Here is an 18,606-nt window from a genome sequence, read left to right as displayed (position 1 = left end):
GTCCTGAGATTCTGCAGTCTCACTTCTATTTGTACCAGCACCATACTCTATCTACTGTTCCACTATTTTGTTTTCCTGGTGGGAACAACTAAATGATCTGCATTTAATTTAACCAGGTGTCTGGAAAGCTGAACTCCGATAAGGCGCTTGAAGATCATCGTAGTAAATTTCAGATCAACGCACACAGAAGGCAGTGTGGTTTCAGAAGGAAGGGACCGACTAGAAATCGCAACTCTGCGCGGCAGCAGAAAATAAAATTCATCCCAAAAAAAAAGACAAACCCAGAAATGTAAAGTTCATTTTTAATTTATTTTGCCCAGTTTCATTCCTTTCACTAAAAAAAGTCACAAAAAAAATTGGGGAAACGGTTTTTGAGGAACCAATTAAAAAAAAATCTCCAAGTAAACATTCATAGGAAGCCAGGAGTTCAAGGAAGTGGTGGGCAGGGGATCAGGGTTGACACAATCCCACTGATGCGCAATGACAGAACACAGTATGCACTTGTGAATTCAACAGTATACAGAGCAGTGGTGAACACCAAGACACTCCTTCAGCACATTGGTCTCCCAGGAATGAGCCACAGATGGTCTATAATTCCATTTTCCCCTTCTGATCCCTTGTTATTACCCACTATTCTTTAGTTTCGTTCACCACAGTTATCAAGCACCTGCCTTCTGTTCTAGTTTTCTGTAACAAAACAGATTGTTCTTCAGCACTGCTCACATTCTTTTCAATATGCATTTTGTTTTATATATTATATATACTATATAGATTAATAAAATAATGCTCATTCTTTTTGTAAAATAAAAACATTACAGTAAACATCAGAAGCTAAAATCACAGGGTATATCAATGTTGCCATTCCAAAATGGTGAATTCTCGACAAGGTAGCTGTATAGTCAAGCATGCAGACCTTAGGCATCATCAGAGTGCCTCAACCACTTGGAAAGGAGAATGGGTTGCAGAGTGGAAACCAGCAGTTGATTTCAGACAATGGAGGCGAGAAGCCTGTCCAAGGTACAGTAGCTGGCAATGTGGTGAACGCCACTGAGGGTGTGTGGAGGTGATCTGAGAAAACTTTACCTCGCCATGTTCTAGCAAGCTCAGTGACTCATCATTAAATCAGGGCACCCACTCTCACGGAGACACCAAATCTCAACACTTGCATTCCATACTTGCAGGAAGAACACTTCACAAAGGACCCATGTAGGCTGGGCTCATCTCTACCAAGCTGGTATAAGGGATTAGAGAGGTACATCAGGTTGAATAAAAACTAGTTCCATATGAGTGCAGGTGCTAAGCAGTGATTCTTATTTTCTACAACAAAACAAAAATCCAAGTGCCTGTTAACATACAGAGATTTCTATCCCCTTCACTCTCTTCGAAGCAGATTTGTAGTGTTAATTATGGTCCACAGAAACAAAGCCAACATGTGGAATTATACTTGTGCATATTCCTACAGTACACAAAGAAATGGAAAATGTTTAATTTTCATGTACTCATAATATGCAGAGATGCTTACATCCTGTTAAAAGACTACATCCTGTATACACAGGTCTTTCTTGCTGTTAAATAATCATTTCATACATTTCTTGATTAAAACTAAACTTTTTTATAGAATCACTCTGCAAACAAATAAAAATACACACACCCAGGAAAACATAAAATCCAAAATCATTGTTTAGTTAAATCTGGAGTAGGCTACCAAGGTTACCAACGGAAAAACAAAATACAATATGCCAAGTGGAATAAACACCAAGTTGAATGCCACTTGTCTGAACAGCAGATCATTTAAAATCACCTGCACAAGATACAGGAATCTGAAGAAAAAAAATAAAAGGAATGTTATCTTTCCCTCCTTCATGGCTGCTAACAAATCAATTTTTTTGCGGATGCGATTTTTAAAAAATAGAATGCCCGTTTGTCTTGTACGATTGGCAGCAGGGAAAACAAAGACAGTTCAACTAAAAAAAAACTTGAAGAGTGCTGCTTTGCAAGTTGCCATAGAAACATCATCAAATAAGTTGTGAAAAGCACCTTGACTGGGACTAGTTATCACTGCAAAATGACGACATGTGGTCTTATATAATTGCTGGGGATGGACGTCCGGAAGTAGTATACCAATAGCTTGATTCAACTTATGCTGGTTTACTAGTCTGAGCTAATCCTTTGTCACTTTACCAAACACCTCCAACATTGTTTGAGAGGTTTACAGGTTTACATTCAGCAGAAACAAACAACAAAGTCTGATTTTCGTGCCCTACACATTGCAAACCACAGGTAACGTGAGTATAAGACAGGAAAAGGTGAGTAATGTTCAGTTCTGAGTGGTGGTGGCTCTTATTCACTTAACTGCTTTCACTGAAATATTGTAAAGCAGTAAGCTAACACATCTATATAAAAGCATTCAGTACTCAACAATCAGATTTTTGCTTACCTCAGACACAGCCCATGCCCTTTCAAACTGGTTCGTATGGAAATAAAATGCTATTTTGTGCTGTCAACAGCACCGTGATTTTTGAAAGCTAGTAAGATCTTCTCTGTACCCTTAGCAAAGGCTGTTGCTCATCCTTCATAGAGGGGTGTTCGCTGCCATGAAAGTAAGATTTAATGTACAGTACATGATACTGAAACTGAAAGCAATCAAAGTAACATAAAAGGCTGTGATAAAACATGATATTATATAAAATGCAAACTGAAGGATTAGTATCATTTCCTTTCCCAACCACTGTCCCAGTGCATTTCCAAAATGTATCCTGGGGTTTGAAAAAAAAAACCTTTTAATATTGTTCATGGAGTGCCATGCTAATTTTAAATGTAGACAAGACCTTAATTTAACAGATTACTTTATTTTCCTTCGAGAACTAGTATGAGTTTGTGTGTTACTACACAGTTTTAGAGAAAGGCAGACAAGCTTAATACTGTACTTTGCCATTTTGCCTTTGCTGTGAGGTCTAATGAGATTAAATCATACAGGACTTCCGATTAAACTCTGTATCAAAAGGAGGAAGAACAGTGTGTACGAAAAAAAGCTTTAAAATGTTTCCGTGTAGTGAAAAACTCTGGGTTTTCCTTTATATATTTCATTGGAATAATTTAGAAATATTTTGTGCAAATAATTTTGAGACTTGTTCCAGTGAAAAAGCCTGAGGGGACTCGATCTGATTTTATTGTGCACCATTACTTGATGAATTTTTACCGACAACAATTCTGGTTTGCAAAGTTAGATTGTTAGGGTGGAATACTCTTTCTCAACTAGAGTGGAATGCTCAGATCTTTTAAGCTCTTCAGCATCCACTAAGGCAGAATGAACCAGAACTGATACAAGTACTGTAACACAATGTTTAGGGTTGCTCACTGTGAATTGGGTTTTACCTCTCACAGAAAAAGAAGGAAACATAAAAAACAACCCCCAAAATACAACAAACACAAAAACCATAAGATTAAAAACATCATTTTGTAGATGTTAAAAGTGTTGTGTGTTTGTAGTATTTTTACATTTGTGTCTGTCCTACTATAATTAAAATACTATATTTAAGGAGTGTCCATTGTGGTGATATTATTGAACATTATAAACATCCTTTAAGTCTCTAGTGTTCAAGGCTAAAGGCCTTGTGTATTCTGCTTAATCCTGACCCTTTCCTGATTTGATTGGCATAGAATACAAAAGAAATAAACCAATAAAATGATGTGTGTGAACTGTACTTGAGTTCAAGTTCCCATTAAAGTTCTATTGAACAAAAAATATAAAAAAAATAAAATCTAATTCATCAGAACGTTTTGTTTGCTTGTTTTGATTAGAGATAGGTTCTTTTGTTCACTTGGGAAAAACTGGTCATTGTGAAGAGGCTTTTGTCGCTAGTGTGGCTACACAGTGCTGCTGGAAATTGGGCGACACTGCCGAATTGCAGCCCAGTCTCTGGTGCGAGGCCTTCTTGCTGCTTTCTCCTTCCACGATCCAGGGGCTGGCGTCCTTTCCCAGCACGCTGCAGCAGCCCGTGGGAGTACTGCCTCCATGATCCCCTGTGACCATGGCAACACTGGGCATCTGTTCAGCCGCACTGCCATTGAGGGGCGCGGCTGGTGCCTCTGGGCTCCCTTGGAGGACAGTCATGATGTGGTTCAGCAGGTCACTGAAGAACTCGGGTACCCCTTCGTAGCCTACACCACAAAAAAAAAAGGAGGGAGAGAATTAGAAGCGACTAAAAATAAAATTGACTTTTGCCACTGTCAATCCAATGAATCTCACCATGAAGCATCGGTAGTTATTGGTGTATATCAACTTCTCTTGGTGAGGTAAAATTCATAAAATGGTTTTGCTAAACAAATCAATTCCATTCATCGAATTACACTCAGGGTAATGGGTGAGTTGGAGAATATTGGCAAGCAATGACCGCAAGGCAGGATACACCTCGGGTGGGATGCCAGTCCAAGTCAGGGCACACAAAGACACAAACACAGGTTTGCACACACACTCACACCAGGGCCAGTTTTCCGAGAAGCCAATTTATTACCCGAGTGTCTTTGGACTATGGGAGGAAGAAAACCGGAGCACCTGAAACCCATGTAAACATGGGGAGAACAGACAAATAGCACCCCAGGTCCAGAATTGACCCCAGGGCCCCAGCATTCCGAAGCAGCAGTGCTAACCACTGCGTCACTCTGCCGCCAAGAAATTCAAACATTTTGGAAGAAAGTTTATCATCAAAATATATTTTAGCCAAAAGTCACTCACTGTTATATACAGTATGTTGTTTTCTAAAATATAATTTGAGGGAATTTATTTAATTTCTATCTTTAAAATCAAGGTGCTTAATGTATTAATGCACTAAAACGAAGAACCCTGGAACTACAGAAAGGTGAACTATCTGGCTCTAGATAGAAGAAAACACCTTGAAAATACAGATAGCAAGCGAAAATAATATTAACTCAACACTTGTGATCATTACTTCTCAATTATTTCTTTTGTTTGCATTAGAATGGATCACTGGGTGTTTCTCTGGTACAGGTGGATGTGCAACTGGTGCACACACTATATACCATTTTCCATCAAAAGATGAACAGATGGAACTGACCAGTGGTTTAGTTTGACATCGTCTCTGCGGCACTCAGCCTGAAGTATTTCAAGTGCCCATTTCAAATGATAGGGTGACACCTACTGGTAAAAACGGGCTATCCTTATTAGCCCTGTTGTAACACTTCACTATTGCCATTACCTGACTTTCCTGGACTGTCTCCTCTCCCCTTAATGATAATGTAAACCTGTGGGGTTAAAATTCAAACCAAGGAGTTCATTACCTGGGAATGCATTAATGTCGATAACAGCATGCTGGCCAGTTTGGTTGTTGATGATCACATCGATCCCAAAGAGAGACACACCCAGTTCTTGGCGCAGCAGACTTGAGAGCTTACGGATGACATCGTCGCTGGGAGGCTGGAACACTCCCTCCACGTTTTCCCTCTGTGAAGGGGCACCAACATGAGAGCCTGCTCAGCACTGATGTCAGACTCAGCTGTATTATAAATTTTACGTTTACCCGTTTGACCTTAGGCTCTTAAATTTCTGACAGTACAGTACAGCCACCAATGAGACATTGCCCTCTGCATATTACCGAACTAAAATTCCCCTTCTTAGACGTAGGCTTAAATGTTGATCTCTACCCACATTCAAAAAGAGATTCAAAGGAACATGCCACATTCAAAGGAAAACCAATAACTAACGAGTATTACTTACAGAAGTCAGGTCTGAGGAAGATTCTGGTTTTGATACATTGTGACTATTAAAGAAAATTGCTTTTCGGTCTGAAAAAGAGAGAAACAAAAACACATTATTTTATTACGGCACTCTAGATTAACGGTAGATTAAAAAACAATACCCACAACATGGTTTGCCGTCAAGGTTATATTAAGTATAATCTAGAAAGCACAGAGCACATCTGTTCACTCTGGTCTCCACAAGGATTATGTTTTCAGCGAACTGGGATTGTCACAGATGCGACTCAGTTACACTATGCACAACCTCTTAACTACATTAGTCGTTTCAAATTGTGTTTGCCGTGTTTGTTCATGATGTCATTTAATGCATTACAGTGTCCCCTGTAGCTTGTCAGATATTTCAGGTTATTATTGGACAATCTAACTTTTGCAAATGAATTACACAGTTTGTGTTCTATAAATATCCTATTAACCACAATATTAATATTAATATGATAATTAACCAGAAGTATACATCTACTGCATATTAATGAAATGAATAATACCATGCAAAGCTAAAATACTGTGGTATAATGTCTAGAGCCCCCAAAAAAGCAGAAATGTGTTTTTTCTGTATATAACATTTGGGAGTGTGTAAACCAAAAAGGTTCTTGGCTATGTGCAGTACTCAACAAATGTAAAGCAGAAGATAACAGGCAACACCCTTAAGAATGCATTGGGCTTTGAAGTGCCTGTTTTGAGGGACAGCGGCCTGCCCAACTTGGATGAGGCTGTCAGACCTGACTGTGAAATGCAGTTTCACTGGTGAAAGGATTCTTGAAAAAAGACTGCTGGAAAGGAAAGTCTGAAATCTGTTGCTGGCAGGAGGCAGGGTACTTTCTCTCATGACATGAACTCTGTATGTATGAGCTTCTGATATATACAGCAAAAATGAAACACAGCAAATGCTAAAAAAGACTTGTCTGTTGAGATTAGCTTCTCACACATTACTGTGCAATCTCTGAGACATCTAAAACACAAACAGGAAATACAGCATATGTGTTACGTGTTTTGCTCTGTTCAGCCCTTGGTGTAATTTGATCACTTGTTGGTTATAACAATTTCCTTCTAAATAACAATTTAGTTTGGTTTGGGGAGAAGAAATTAAGCTTGTTATTTAGCAGTAATTGAATTCAAAATTTTCAAAAACATGATCACAACAACTCAAGAATCGACTTTACACTTCCACAAAGTTAAAGACTACTTTTGAACTACAAATTTAAAATTTCAGGATTAAATGCTAATTTAAAACAAAACAGTTACATTTTCAGCAGATTATCACAGAAATGTATTTCTGTATAAAGAAGGAAAACATGGATTGCAACAAACAATGCAAATTTCTAATGTAGCCTATTGGTGGCAGTATTATCCAATTTAAAGCATATTAGATAAAGTCACAAACTTACTGTATGGCATATGAGCCAAGACACAGAACCTGATATTAAAAAGCCAGTTCAAAAGACCTGGATATCCTGTGACAGGGTTCCAGAGAACAGGTAGCAAGATACAGATCAACTACAAATAAGAACATTTTTACAGGCCAATGAAATTCTACGGTGTGTAGTGACAAGTATATAACTTTATACATGAAGACGTGCAAGACTGAGAAGATGAGTCTCTTTACTCGAAGACTTGTGGGTGCCTGGATTAAGCTGTTGTGTTGTCCAGTCATGCTGTCTGATTTTGGGATGAGCTGGATGTAACACTCGGGTCAAAATGATCTGAGGGATCAATCAAAACTTGCACTCTTTTTCTTGCAACCTTTTAAATATCTTTATGTTCAGTATGGAAAACGCTACCAAAGGATTTATATGTATATAGATTAATTGATTGAAAAGTATTTTCCAGTCTAAAGATCAATAAACTTAAATAGAAGGATTTTTAGATGTTATTGAATGAAACTATCTCAGCCTTCCTTATAGGATTAGAGAGAGAATTCCTAAGCTAAAGAACTGAAAAAGCAAATAGCTTCAAGGATGCTTAGCTTACATGTATGTTAAGATCCAGGTGATGACTTGGTATATTTGAAGATCCTGCTACTAAATCTGATGTTTAACATCAGAAAACATGCTACTCGGTGGTGACTATAAACTACCACAAATGTTTAAGGACAGGGAAGACATGCCAGTTTGATCCAGAGAAGGTCTATATTCTCCTAGCCAAATTCTTTTTTCTGGAACACATACAAACTTGAAACATGAGAAATGGGGACAGTCAATACTCAATTTCCCAAAAGAAGCAACATACCTCAGTAAATGGAAACTTAAAACTGTGGGATAAAACAACTGCAATGACCAAATGAAAAAGAGGCACCTGCCAGAACACAATGCAGCCACCACACTATGACATTACTGCATTATGAAACGGGAAGATGTGTTTAAATCACACTGGAGGTCACTGACAGTAAATGTGTTGTACATTGTTAGCGGATGCTTTATTTCAGCAATTCTGCAACAAAAGAGCTTCTGCATCTTCATCTGCTATTGGACAGCATGGAAGAGCTGTTAAAGCCTTTTTTTTCACAATAATAACTACATTCGCCATGTGTGCGCACACACACAAAAGTAGAATTATAGAGATTAAAATAAAGGCAGTTTGGTCTCTTACAGAATAACAAACCTCTTAATATTTGTTGTCAACCCATACATCCATAAAAATCACTAGTTTTTCACAAAAAAACTACAAAGTTGTAAAATTTCTTTACCAATGATTTACTTTTTAGTTTATATTTTGAAAATGTTAAAGGATCTGTACTCTACTCTCTACTACTGAAGTGTACCTTAGGTGGAAATGAAGGTTTTTCCTCTGGGATCGCATGACATGCTTGTGACAGAAAGTCATCTGACTTTGTAAATGGCTGTGTTAGCTTTGTTTGCCAACAAACAATCGTGTTTTCTGACCCATACCTCATGTACTCGGACAAACAAAATTTAACTACACTCCAGGCACAGTCAGGTTCCTGAAACTAGCCCTGAAGGGTTTATATACGTCTACTGGCATTATTAAATACTGTATGTGTGCCAAATAAAAACTGTTATCATTAAACATGAAATTGAGTATTGATTTACAATTTGCATTGCATTCCATTGGTCATATGACAATTTTGATTAATTGTATTTCATATAGCAGCAATAAACAATAAAAAGTCCAACCTCACAATATATACATATTTTGAGCAATTTTATCCTTCCTATGTTTGTTTGGTAGGATTACTTGCTGATCTCCTTTTAAAATAGTGTAACCACAGTGACAACTAAGTCAGCAATTCATGAAAGCAATTTGCTTTCATACATAACTGAGATAGATACATTTGTGATACACAAAAATATATTTTAACATGTCTGTCATAGGCACTCCAAAAATACTTTTCATAAGATGTTTAGCGTGTGATATAGTGTGTCTTATTTTTGTGAACATCTGAGAAGTGTTTTTTAGTTCCAATTAGTTTTAAATAGTTAATGTGAGCTTATGAGTGTGCCAGACTGGCAAAAGTCTAGCAACATGCACAAACAACTACCAATTTACAGATTTACATTTGTATATTCAGCTCATGTAATTTTGTTTCTACCTTTGAGACAATTCCTTATTTCATGTATTTCAAGGAATGCTCTTCATAGAAGGGGAAGGTATAAACTCTTCACTACAGGTTCTGACATTAACATTTAAGGATTGTGTATCAAATCTCTTTAAAAAAATGAATGAACAAGTCAGTGGTAAAAAAAGAACATGAAGACCATCGCTGTGAGTTATTTGTCTGTAGCCCTGACGTTCACTGTAGGGAGACCCGAACTGGCATGTAATGCAAGCTATTAACGGATGAAAAATGATTAATCAAAAATAATTTATTTTTCAATCTTTTGGTTGGTCAATAAAATCTGTATGACTGCAGGCATGTGCTTTTGGCTCACTTTGTGGAAGTCTTAAGACATGAGTACATGTATTAATTCAAATTTTCAAATAATTATCCCAGCTCTGTTGAATGCCCCGGTTTGTCACATCCTATGACATTCAATTCACTTTCACTTTTCTAATGTCAATTAATGGATGCTGGCAAGTAATGGCATTTAATGCTGCCTTTAAAACCTGCATAGATTTTTATCAGTTCTCAAGTTAAAAATGAAGTCTTTTTGCCTATGTTACTGAGCTCATTTTGGATTTAAAAGGGAAGAACCTCTTATTTATCCTATGACATACTATATGTATTAGGAGGACCGATGTGTACTGTAAATTATATGAGGAGTGCTTCAGCCCTGTGTTGGCAACAGCAAACACGTAACCTGGCCTTCTAGATCATGACAAACAGAGAACGGGCAGCCACCAAAACAAATCCCAAATCATGGTATACAAGGTATACAAGACCACCCAAATTTAGCAATCAGAATTCCTCCATTTAATAATCTAACAGATTGATCATACAAATCAAGGTATTCAACAGACTGTGAGGAACAGAAAGAGGCCAAACCACAGCTGCCTCTCTCTACGTGTAGACAGATCACAAGACAGAAGAATGAGGCAGCAAGGCCAAACTCTAACAAATCCTCCAATTACACAATGCCATAATATTTTATTGTGGAGACTGTGTGAAGGTCATGGTAGAGGTCCACTAAATGTGTTAGCATTGTTAGCTATTGATTTACTTCTGTAACTCCCCGATGACATTTTGTGCTTCAGGTGAGAAAAACGGGGCACTTTAGTCAACAAAAAGAAAAGCTCTGCATCTTCAGGGTAGGGGTGGAGTGGTGGTGTTGGCGTGACTGCTCAGGCAAAGGTAAGAGTGACAGACGCAGGTCTGTGCAGGTGTTGAGGGGAAAAAAAAAAATTAAACACGCATTCCATCGTCAACACTGGTCTAAAGCACCTTCTGCATTTATTTGGAATGAAAACAATGGTGTGAAACAAAGAGGGCAAACAATGAGCCTGGCCCAGAAACAGGACAGAAGCTGTCAAGGAATTTCAAAGTCTGCCTTAAAACCTCCTATGCAAACCGTAGGAATCCTGCAGATCCAGAACCTACTAAACTTTGCTCCTTTGAACAACTTATTGACGTCTAAAGGCATACCTTCAGAATGTAGAATCATTCTTATTTTTTAACTAAATAAAAGATGAAGGAAGCACAGCAATTCCCCTAACAATCCTCAAACAAACTCTTTACTGTTAGGGTGGACAAAGGGTGTTATTATTTTACACTGCTATCGCCATAAAACAGAAGCACACTTTTTGTTTGACGACACCCTTGTTAAACTACTACATACAGTATATTGAGTATGTAATGATACAGATGTATGAAGTGTTAACTGGGTGGACTATTACAGCTTTGTGAATATGTTCTGCTCGTGAAGTTACGAGGGTACACAGTTTAATCAGCATGTGAACTATTTTTGTCCATTATTCACTGTAGTATACAGAGTGAAGGCTCTTTCATTCAAAATTAACAGCCTCTTGCAGCACTTCTTTGAACCACCTTAAAAAAAAACAGGTGCTAGAATATTTTAAGTCTGAGAAATAACCAACGCTGCCGAGTCATACTTATGAAGACTGATAAACATAGGCATTCATGTGCTTAATAATGGCTTCCTGTGTCAGAAAAATGTCTCGCCTTTCAAGTTAAGAGCTTTTGAAAAAGATAAAAACAATATACATGGATCCAATGAAATAAATGTCAGATTTATGTCAAAGGAAATTAATCCACTGGGATACAGAGTTGTGCTTCGGAGGCATCATAAAAGTGACTTGGACCCTTCTGACTATGTTTTTTTATGTTACATAATCATATACATGCCACAAGAGCTCATGTTAATATCTCCTGATGGCTTGCTATTTTTATGCAGTACAAAACACTAATGTTGGAAATGATGTCATATGAACTGGAAAAATCATAAAAAGGTATAGAACAGAGATGTTACAAGAAATGTTTAAAAAGAAGCCTGTGGTGTACAGAGGAGTAATGCTATAGAAGAGATCCAGAAGTGTGTTTTGCATCAGGCAAAGTAGATTTTATAACCACGGCTCATTTGCATGGATGAAGCTACAGTAACATGCAAAAATGTAGTGTTTGTCTTGAAAATAAGAGATATGTCAAAGAAATGGGTAGTGGAAATAATGATTTAGACCATCAAGAAAACAGCAGATAACAGAAAACAGAAAAAACAGAAATATTTCTACAATTAACGCAAGACATTTGGAATTTGCAATTATTATTCTCTGCCAATGTGTGGTTTTTATGTTTATATACTGCCAGGGGTAAAAGAGCAATGCACATCATACTGTACATGCACAAAAAAAGCCTTATTTCCAATTGGTTAGCATGTGAAACCAGTCAGCAATTCACTAGAAAGCACTAAATAAGGTTGCTATGATGTGAAATAACTGTGGCAAGGTAACACAGACCACTTTTTGTATTTCTGATAAGAGGCAACATAATGAAGAAATATTTTTTCCATCTGTTCTCATCATTGCTTTCAGGAGGGGTGGGCATTAAATAACCACAAATTACGAATTTTAGTTCCAGTCTATCATTTTTTAGAAGAAAAGCATTTGGCTAATAACAGTTCCAACACTTCTCTTGTTAGGTAGGTTATGTCCAAAGAAATGAAAAGAAATGTCCAAAAGCTAAATCCCATTTCACCGTCATTTTTCATTTTTTCCTTTAACTCTGAGCCCCTGAGCAAGGCCCTTAACCCCATCTGCTCCAGGGGCGCTGTACAATGGCTGACCCTGCGCTCTGACCCCAAGCTTCTCTCCCTGTCTGTGTGTCTGTGTCTCATGGAGAGCAAGCTGGGGTATGCGAAAAGACGAATTCCTAATGCAAGAAATTGTATAGGGCTAATAAAGTGATGTTATGTTACTCTTGTACTGTTTCACAGAATGTAGATACTGCCAGTAAAACCAAGTCAGGTGGCAGAACCATTCTTCCAAACCTAAAATCTATATATCCTTTACAACAAAATGCAGAACCAAACGTGGTGCCACTTCCATTTGCTTTCTCATCAAATGAAGAAAGGGCAGGCAAATTTCTAGGTATCCATTTCTTGTTTTAATCTTTTTCTACAGTGTTGTATATTCATTGGCATTCTGCTGTGGCTGTGATGGAGCAGTTGGAATCAGAACAAGGGTTGTGACAAGTGGCATGGCAGCTGTTATCACATTCTCACCTGCAGGTCCAGCTGGGAAGTTCTTTAGGGAAGGTCTTTCCACCACTGTGTAGGACTCCCCCACCACAAACACCTTGTACAGCACTGCGTTATGATTAATGAAGCTCTGGATCACACATGGTGGCTTGATGTCCTTCAGGTTCTCTTCGCTAAAAATGATCGCCATCTAGGAGAAAAGGCAGTGGCAAACTTAGTTCTTGTTTGTTAAGAAGGTGTGGAAATCTGGATGAACTGAAGTGCAGCTCATCCCACACTAAAATGGCTTGAACAACAATGGATATCTTTCTAAACCCTGGTTAATAACTAAGCCCCTGATTAATCACACAGAGACAGGCATATCACAGTGCTCTTTATGATGTCTGAAGCTCAGGTTATGTGCTTTGGAAAGCAATAAAATGACATCACCAGCTTAACACACTTAATCATTAAAGACAGAACTGTTTCTAATTTGTTCCATTAAGTTGTCCTGGTATAAATATCAATATTATAAAATATACCCCCTACAACATTTCTGACATTAGCCTTGGCTAAAGTGTAATCAAACACAAAGATATAAGTTAGCCTGTGAAAGTGTCGAAACAAAACTGGTACAGTACACAACGTGAAGGCGAGGCAACACAAACTCGTTATACTTAAACCAGTGAGCTTGAAGAAAAAAGAAAATATGAACACATAGATACTACGAAATACCCATGAGCAATAAAACAAGCAGGGGCATATAGAGTAATTCAACAATGTTAACAGAGACACAGCATTTGTCATGGGCTGCACCTAAAATAAAGAAATGGAAGGAAGAGTGTTTTCTCAGCTGACTGCAATGTGTCTCTCGAACTTTTATGACACACTTCAAGGAAAACAAGCTCATTTCTGTTGAAGGTAATAGTAATGTGCTCTGAGACAAAATTAAGCTACAGTAACTGCATCTGATTACAGTTGAACAGTTCACCCCTATCCTTAATATAAGCGTTATATAATTGAGGATGATTTTGTATTTATAAGGTCAAAATTCTTGCAGATAACATTTCCAACATGTTTTAAGTGTGAGCACCAAACAGTTAATGATATACTGTACAGCATGCAGTGAAAGAAAGAACATTTGAACTTTGAAGCTTGTACAGTAGGCATTAACTACCCGTCACATGGTTACAATGTAATGCAGGCAATTATGGTGTTAACTTCCTTCTCCTTGTTTCTCCTTTACAAAAACAATATAGAATGAAGCTGGAACAAAAATGGGAGATAAGCAAATAAAAAGGGCTATATAGAAACAAATGTGATAAAATTGACTAGATCTGAAATTTTTAGGTGTCACAAGAACTCTTCTAAAGAGGACACCTGAAAGCTGCAAAATTATATCCAATGCAAGAGCACGATGTTCGGAGCTACAGAAATCTGCTCCATATCATGTGTTCTCAGCTCAGCAGATGCTGCTGGATTTCTTAAAATGAAAATCACGAGAACAACGCTGCTGTGGTTTTTTGTTCTGTTCCTGCCGAGACTGGATTTCCAATAATGGTTTCCTCTTACCTCATGAGAATTGGTACCATGTGCTACTCTGGTTTTGCAGACTGTGATGGAAGACAGAAAAGCAGAAGGTTATCATGGTAAAAATCAAAACAGCTCAATTAGTTCTGGCACAAACACAAAAAAGGCACATGGCCAAAACTGTTAGAACACATAGTGGCTCCTCATCGACAAGAGCTGTTGGCTTTTAATAACAAGTGTGAAGTGTTTTGTTCAGGGTTTCATCAAAAGTATGCAGACAGCTCCTGTCAAAATGATACATTAAAAGAAATAGGCACTTGGCCTTTCTTTCTTGTTTTATCTAATTTGATCTTTTGAGATATTCAATGTTCTTCTTAATCAGTTACAATACTCTCTCAACATCTCAAAATCTTTCTAAAACACGGTCTTCTGTCTCTCTTGGCACATCTTTCTCTGCCACTGCAGGTGGTCCTCAGAACTCTATCCTAGGACCCCTGTTTTTGTAGCAACGACTGTACATCAGGGATTTCAAACCTGTGCTGGTTATCTAGATTTGATTTAAATGTACTCCATGAGGACATACTGTAAATTACTGGAATACTAGGCTCAACCATAGCAAGATATTATTTGTAGAATCTTACATTTTTGTTATTTTGTAATATAGAACCTTTCTTTAAAGTTAATTAACAGTTATTGTATCCTAATTAGATATATTTAACAGAACGCATTACCCGCTAAGTAAGGGATGTTTTTGCATTATTAATCACAATTATTTTAAATATCATAATTATTGTACAATATAAATCTCTGTTCTGTTGAAAATAATATTGGCAGGCCATTATGTTTCAATTAGTGGCAAAAATGAGTAACCATATACAGTTCATCCACTCTTCGCTGCATAAAAGTTCCATTTACTGAGTTTTGTTACAACAAAGGAGGTTTTAGCACCTGTTTTTTATGTACAAAGCCATTTATGCAACAATGACTGAGCTTCCCTTACTCCTTCAACTTGTGATCTCACTTGATTTCTAACTTTAAACAGTCTCCTTATTTTAAGCATCATGTCAGCAAAATGTGTTAAAATGTGTTAGGGGAAGCAATAGAAAGTTCTAAAAGAGCAATTGAAAGACATTTGGACTGCCTTGAACTAAGCTATGCATATTTCTAATTACTATTTTGTCTCGTTGACTACTCCACTAAGTTACATGGTCTAACTGCCATAAACATGTAATACTGTTTTTATTTTGACAATAAAAAATATTGGCAGATTTTTTAGACCTCAGGAATATGTAATGTACAGTAAAGGGAATTAATTTTGAAATTAATTAAAGGTGAAATTTCACATTACCTTCCATTTTTGATAAAAAAATACTTTTATAAACTGAAGGAATGGTAATCTGGCAAACAATTGGTAAAGTGCAGGATTGAAATGCCAGTTCTATAGGCTCTGGGTTCAACCTCACCTGTAAACTCTGCTTGAGGGACTGAAAAGACGCCATGCCTGGTGTCTTAAGAAGAAACAAGCTGTTTGCTTTGTTTCCTAATTAGTAAGAGTTTAATTTTTTTAACCAGGAAACAGCATCACGCTATTCATCTGTGAGGCGAGGGGAGGAAAGGTTCCCTACTTACTGAAGGGGAATGTGAGACCATGCTTCTTGATCTGCTTCAGAGTGTCAGTCCCACAGTCACTGTTCAGCACCAGGAAGGGAGGAGAGCAGATCCTATGATCTGTGAAGCCAAGCAGAGAGAAAGCAACCGACTTGTTATATGTAAAATATAATTTTTTTATTTAAATTCTGAGATTCTGCTGTAAGGCTCCCTGAATTCTACAACATTAAATTTTGAATTCTGTTTTTGAACCACAGGTGCAGATCTGTGGTTGTTGCTCATTCTTTAAGCATGCTCTCTCCCAGCTGCAGGAGACTGCATTGTCACATTATATCCTTGTGTTACAAATGGGGGTTAAGACAATAGTGTCAGAAAATAACCAAGCAGATTACTCTTGGAACTAAATTAAATAATCATAACCCCCCAAATTGTAAAGATTTTGCTAAGAGTATATCAGAGTGGTTGTTATAATTAGAGGCACCTTTGATCTCGGGACAGCTGCTGTGAAAAGAATGATAAATCAGGCACATTGAGTTAATCGACTGTCATTTTTTAAAATAATGACACAACATGAACTAATCAACACACACAACATACAAGTTACACCATTTACAAAAAAGGCATCTCAAAAGTCTGGATCATGAACCAGAAATCCCCTGACTGCTACCAATTATTTGCATCCTATATCCGATCCAATAATTTACCCAAACGGAGATAAACCTGCTTTCACTTAACAGAATACAACCTACAGTTCAACCTCTCTCTACATAAACCCAAATGCTACAAAATAAATGGAAAACCTATGCCCCTATTCTAAACATGCACTCACTAACCAAGAGAGGCTGTTTGTAACCTACGGATTCTCTTTAAAAACCACCAGTAAACACTGACAAGAGTTTTGAGTTGTATTAAATCTTTTTTAAAAAAATTTATTCTGAGGGGTACTTATGTGTCTTCGACAAACCTTCATGGTTTGTTTGGTAATATTTCACATGAACCACCAAGCAATAATATACGGCATACCAGTACTGACAGTCTAAACATGAGCTCCCTATTCTTGGTTTTGTATGACCATCGAGTCCGTGGGTTTCCACAGCTCTTAAAAACCTGAAACATCTTATTACTGACTAATTTAGACCTATTTAACAACTTCTTCCAGCTCTTTAGATGCTTTAAAGAGACTTAAAAAACCTGCAAACAAACTAGATTTAAATGGGAATGCCAAATTACATAAAAAAGCTGATATGATCAAGGTTATGAAAGAGGAGGACAAGTAGGTTAGTGGCTAGGGTTCCATCTTCATTTTGGTAATGTAATGTATTTTTTTTACATTTTAGTGAAAATATTGGAAGTATACAAAGGAATGCAGAACTAGAAGATACAGTAAGAAACTTTATTGTCCCCTAGGGGAAAAGTTTCATGGTCTCCTCTGTTCATCTGAATACATCAGAAAATATTACACATCACATTTATTGCACACGCATAACTCCTTACAAAAAAATACAACAATTACTGTGCAGGAATGCGAAGTATGGGATCGGTTTTTCCTACTGCTACAGCTCAAACTCATATCAATTAAATTTCAATTTGAACCAGTCTGCTGCAAACACCACAAATACGCTTTGATTATTTGGTAATGGCAAGCAGTAAGATGACCTGCCCTTGTAGATACTGGAAGATAAAAGAAGGCAACAGACTCCAAATGGGTCACTGAGTTTTTGTTCCTGGCTGGCTCCAGAGTCGAGGCTGACTTCCTGACTTTGCTAGCTTGAGTTTGGTCTGGGACTTTGGTTTTATGTTCTTTCAAAGGCAACTGGCCAAAAGCTGACAAGAGTAGAGTGGGCTTGGCTTGAGTCAGCCATTGTATCCTTGGCTTGAAAGACAAAAAAGGCAGGTCCATTTTTGAGACTGTGTCTCAAAAAGACACAGAAAAAAAGAGTCTGAGTCTCACAGACTGTGGAGAGTCTGTGGAATAGCAGGGCTGGCAGAGAAAGCCTCACCAGCCCTGCAGTTAATGCTGATCCCAGGATATCCACCTAAACAACTCACAGTGTCAATAGATTTAAATGACTCATCAGCATTCCTTTTGCAGGAAGCTGTGCACAGTACTCCTCCCCACCCATGATGGTACAAGGGTTGGAGAAGTCAGTTGAGATGATTTACAGTCAGCAATTGGGAGGGTAACAAAAAAAAACTTGAGAATCAACAATCGCTGACCAGTGTGTAATATAAGTAGATTGTTCACGATAACAGGTGTGCAGTGCAAGAGGAAACAGATTGCAGTAAATAGCTTGTTCTTATGTTGTGAGATGTCTGCTTAATATTCACTTTGAATTACCAACCATTTATTATTCCAGTAGTTTCATTTAGTCTTTTTACTTCTGACCATTTGATCTTTTTACCTCCATGCTTCCAGCTTATAGAAAATGCTCCCAGCTGTATGCTGTCTCTGGGTCAAGAACGTTGTTCTATATGCAGATTAAATTCAACTCCCATTTTATTCTGCACCCAAGATTAACCTTCTCTCTTGATGTGATTTGTACACACTGATAATCCCTTCTATCATGTTTAATATTTTTATTTAACTCGACATCCTTAACATCCCATG

General features: G+C 37.5%; 1 protein-coding gene across 2 annotated transcripts in view; it reads right to left on the bottom strand.

Annotated features, from left to right (window-relative positions):
- Window positions 1-290: 290 nt before the first annotated feature.
- itpk1a (inositol-tetrakisphosphate 1-kinase a) overlaps window positions 291-18,606 on the bottom strand; it is an 85,884-nt gene continuing 67,568 nt past the window's right edge. For both annotated transcript variants that reach the window (XM_088924539.1, XM_088924541.1), the window contains exons 6-11: window positions 16,020-16,118; window positions 14,433-14,473; window positions 12,906-13,071; window positions 5,735-5,802; window positions 5,299-5,461; window positions 291-4,161 (exon numbers count right to left, since the gene is read on the bottom strand). In XM_088924539.1, the coding sequence (XP_088780665.1) occupies window positions 3,836-4,161; window positions 5,299-5,461; window positions 5,735-5,802; window positions 12,906-13,071; window positions 14,433-14,473; window positions 16,020-16,118 (863 nt within the window). In that variant the 3' untranslated portion in view covers window positions 291-3,835. The remainder of the gene's footprint in view (window positions 4,162-5,298; window positions 5,462-5,734; window positions 5,803-12,905; window positions 13,072-14,432; window positions 14,474-16,019; window positions 16,119-18,606) is intronic.

This window comes from Atractosteus spatula, chromosome 9 (genome assembly GCF_055471065.1).
Source record: "Atractosteus spatula isolate fAtrSpa1 chromosome 9, fAtrSpa1.hap1, whole genome shotgun sequence".
NCBI classification, from domain to species: domain Eukaryota; kingdom Metazoa; phylum Chordata; class Actinopteri; order Semionotiformes; family Lepisosteidae; genus Atractosteus; species Atractosteus spatula.
This window is presented reverse-complemented; position numbering and strand designations above follow the sequence as displayed.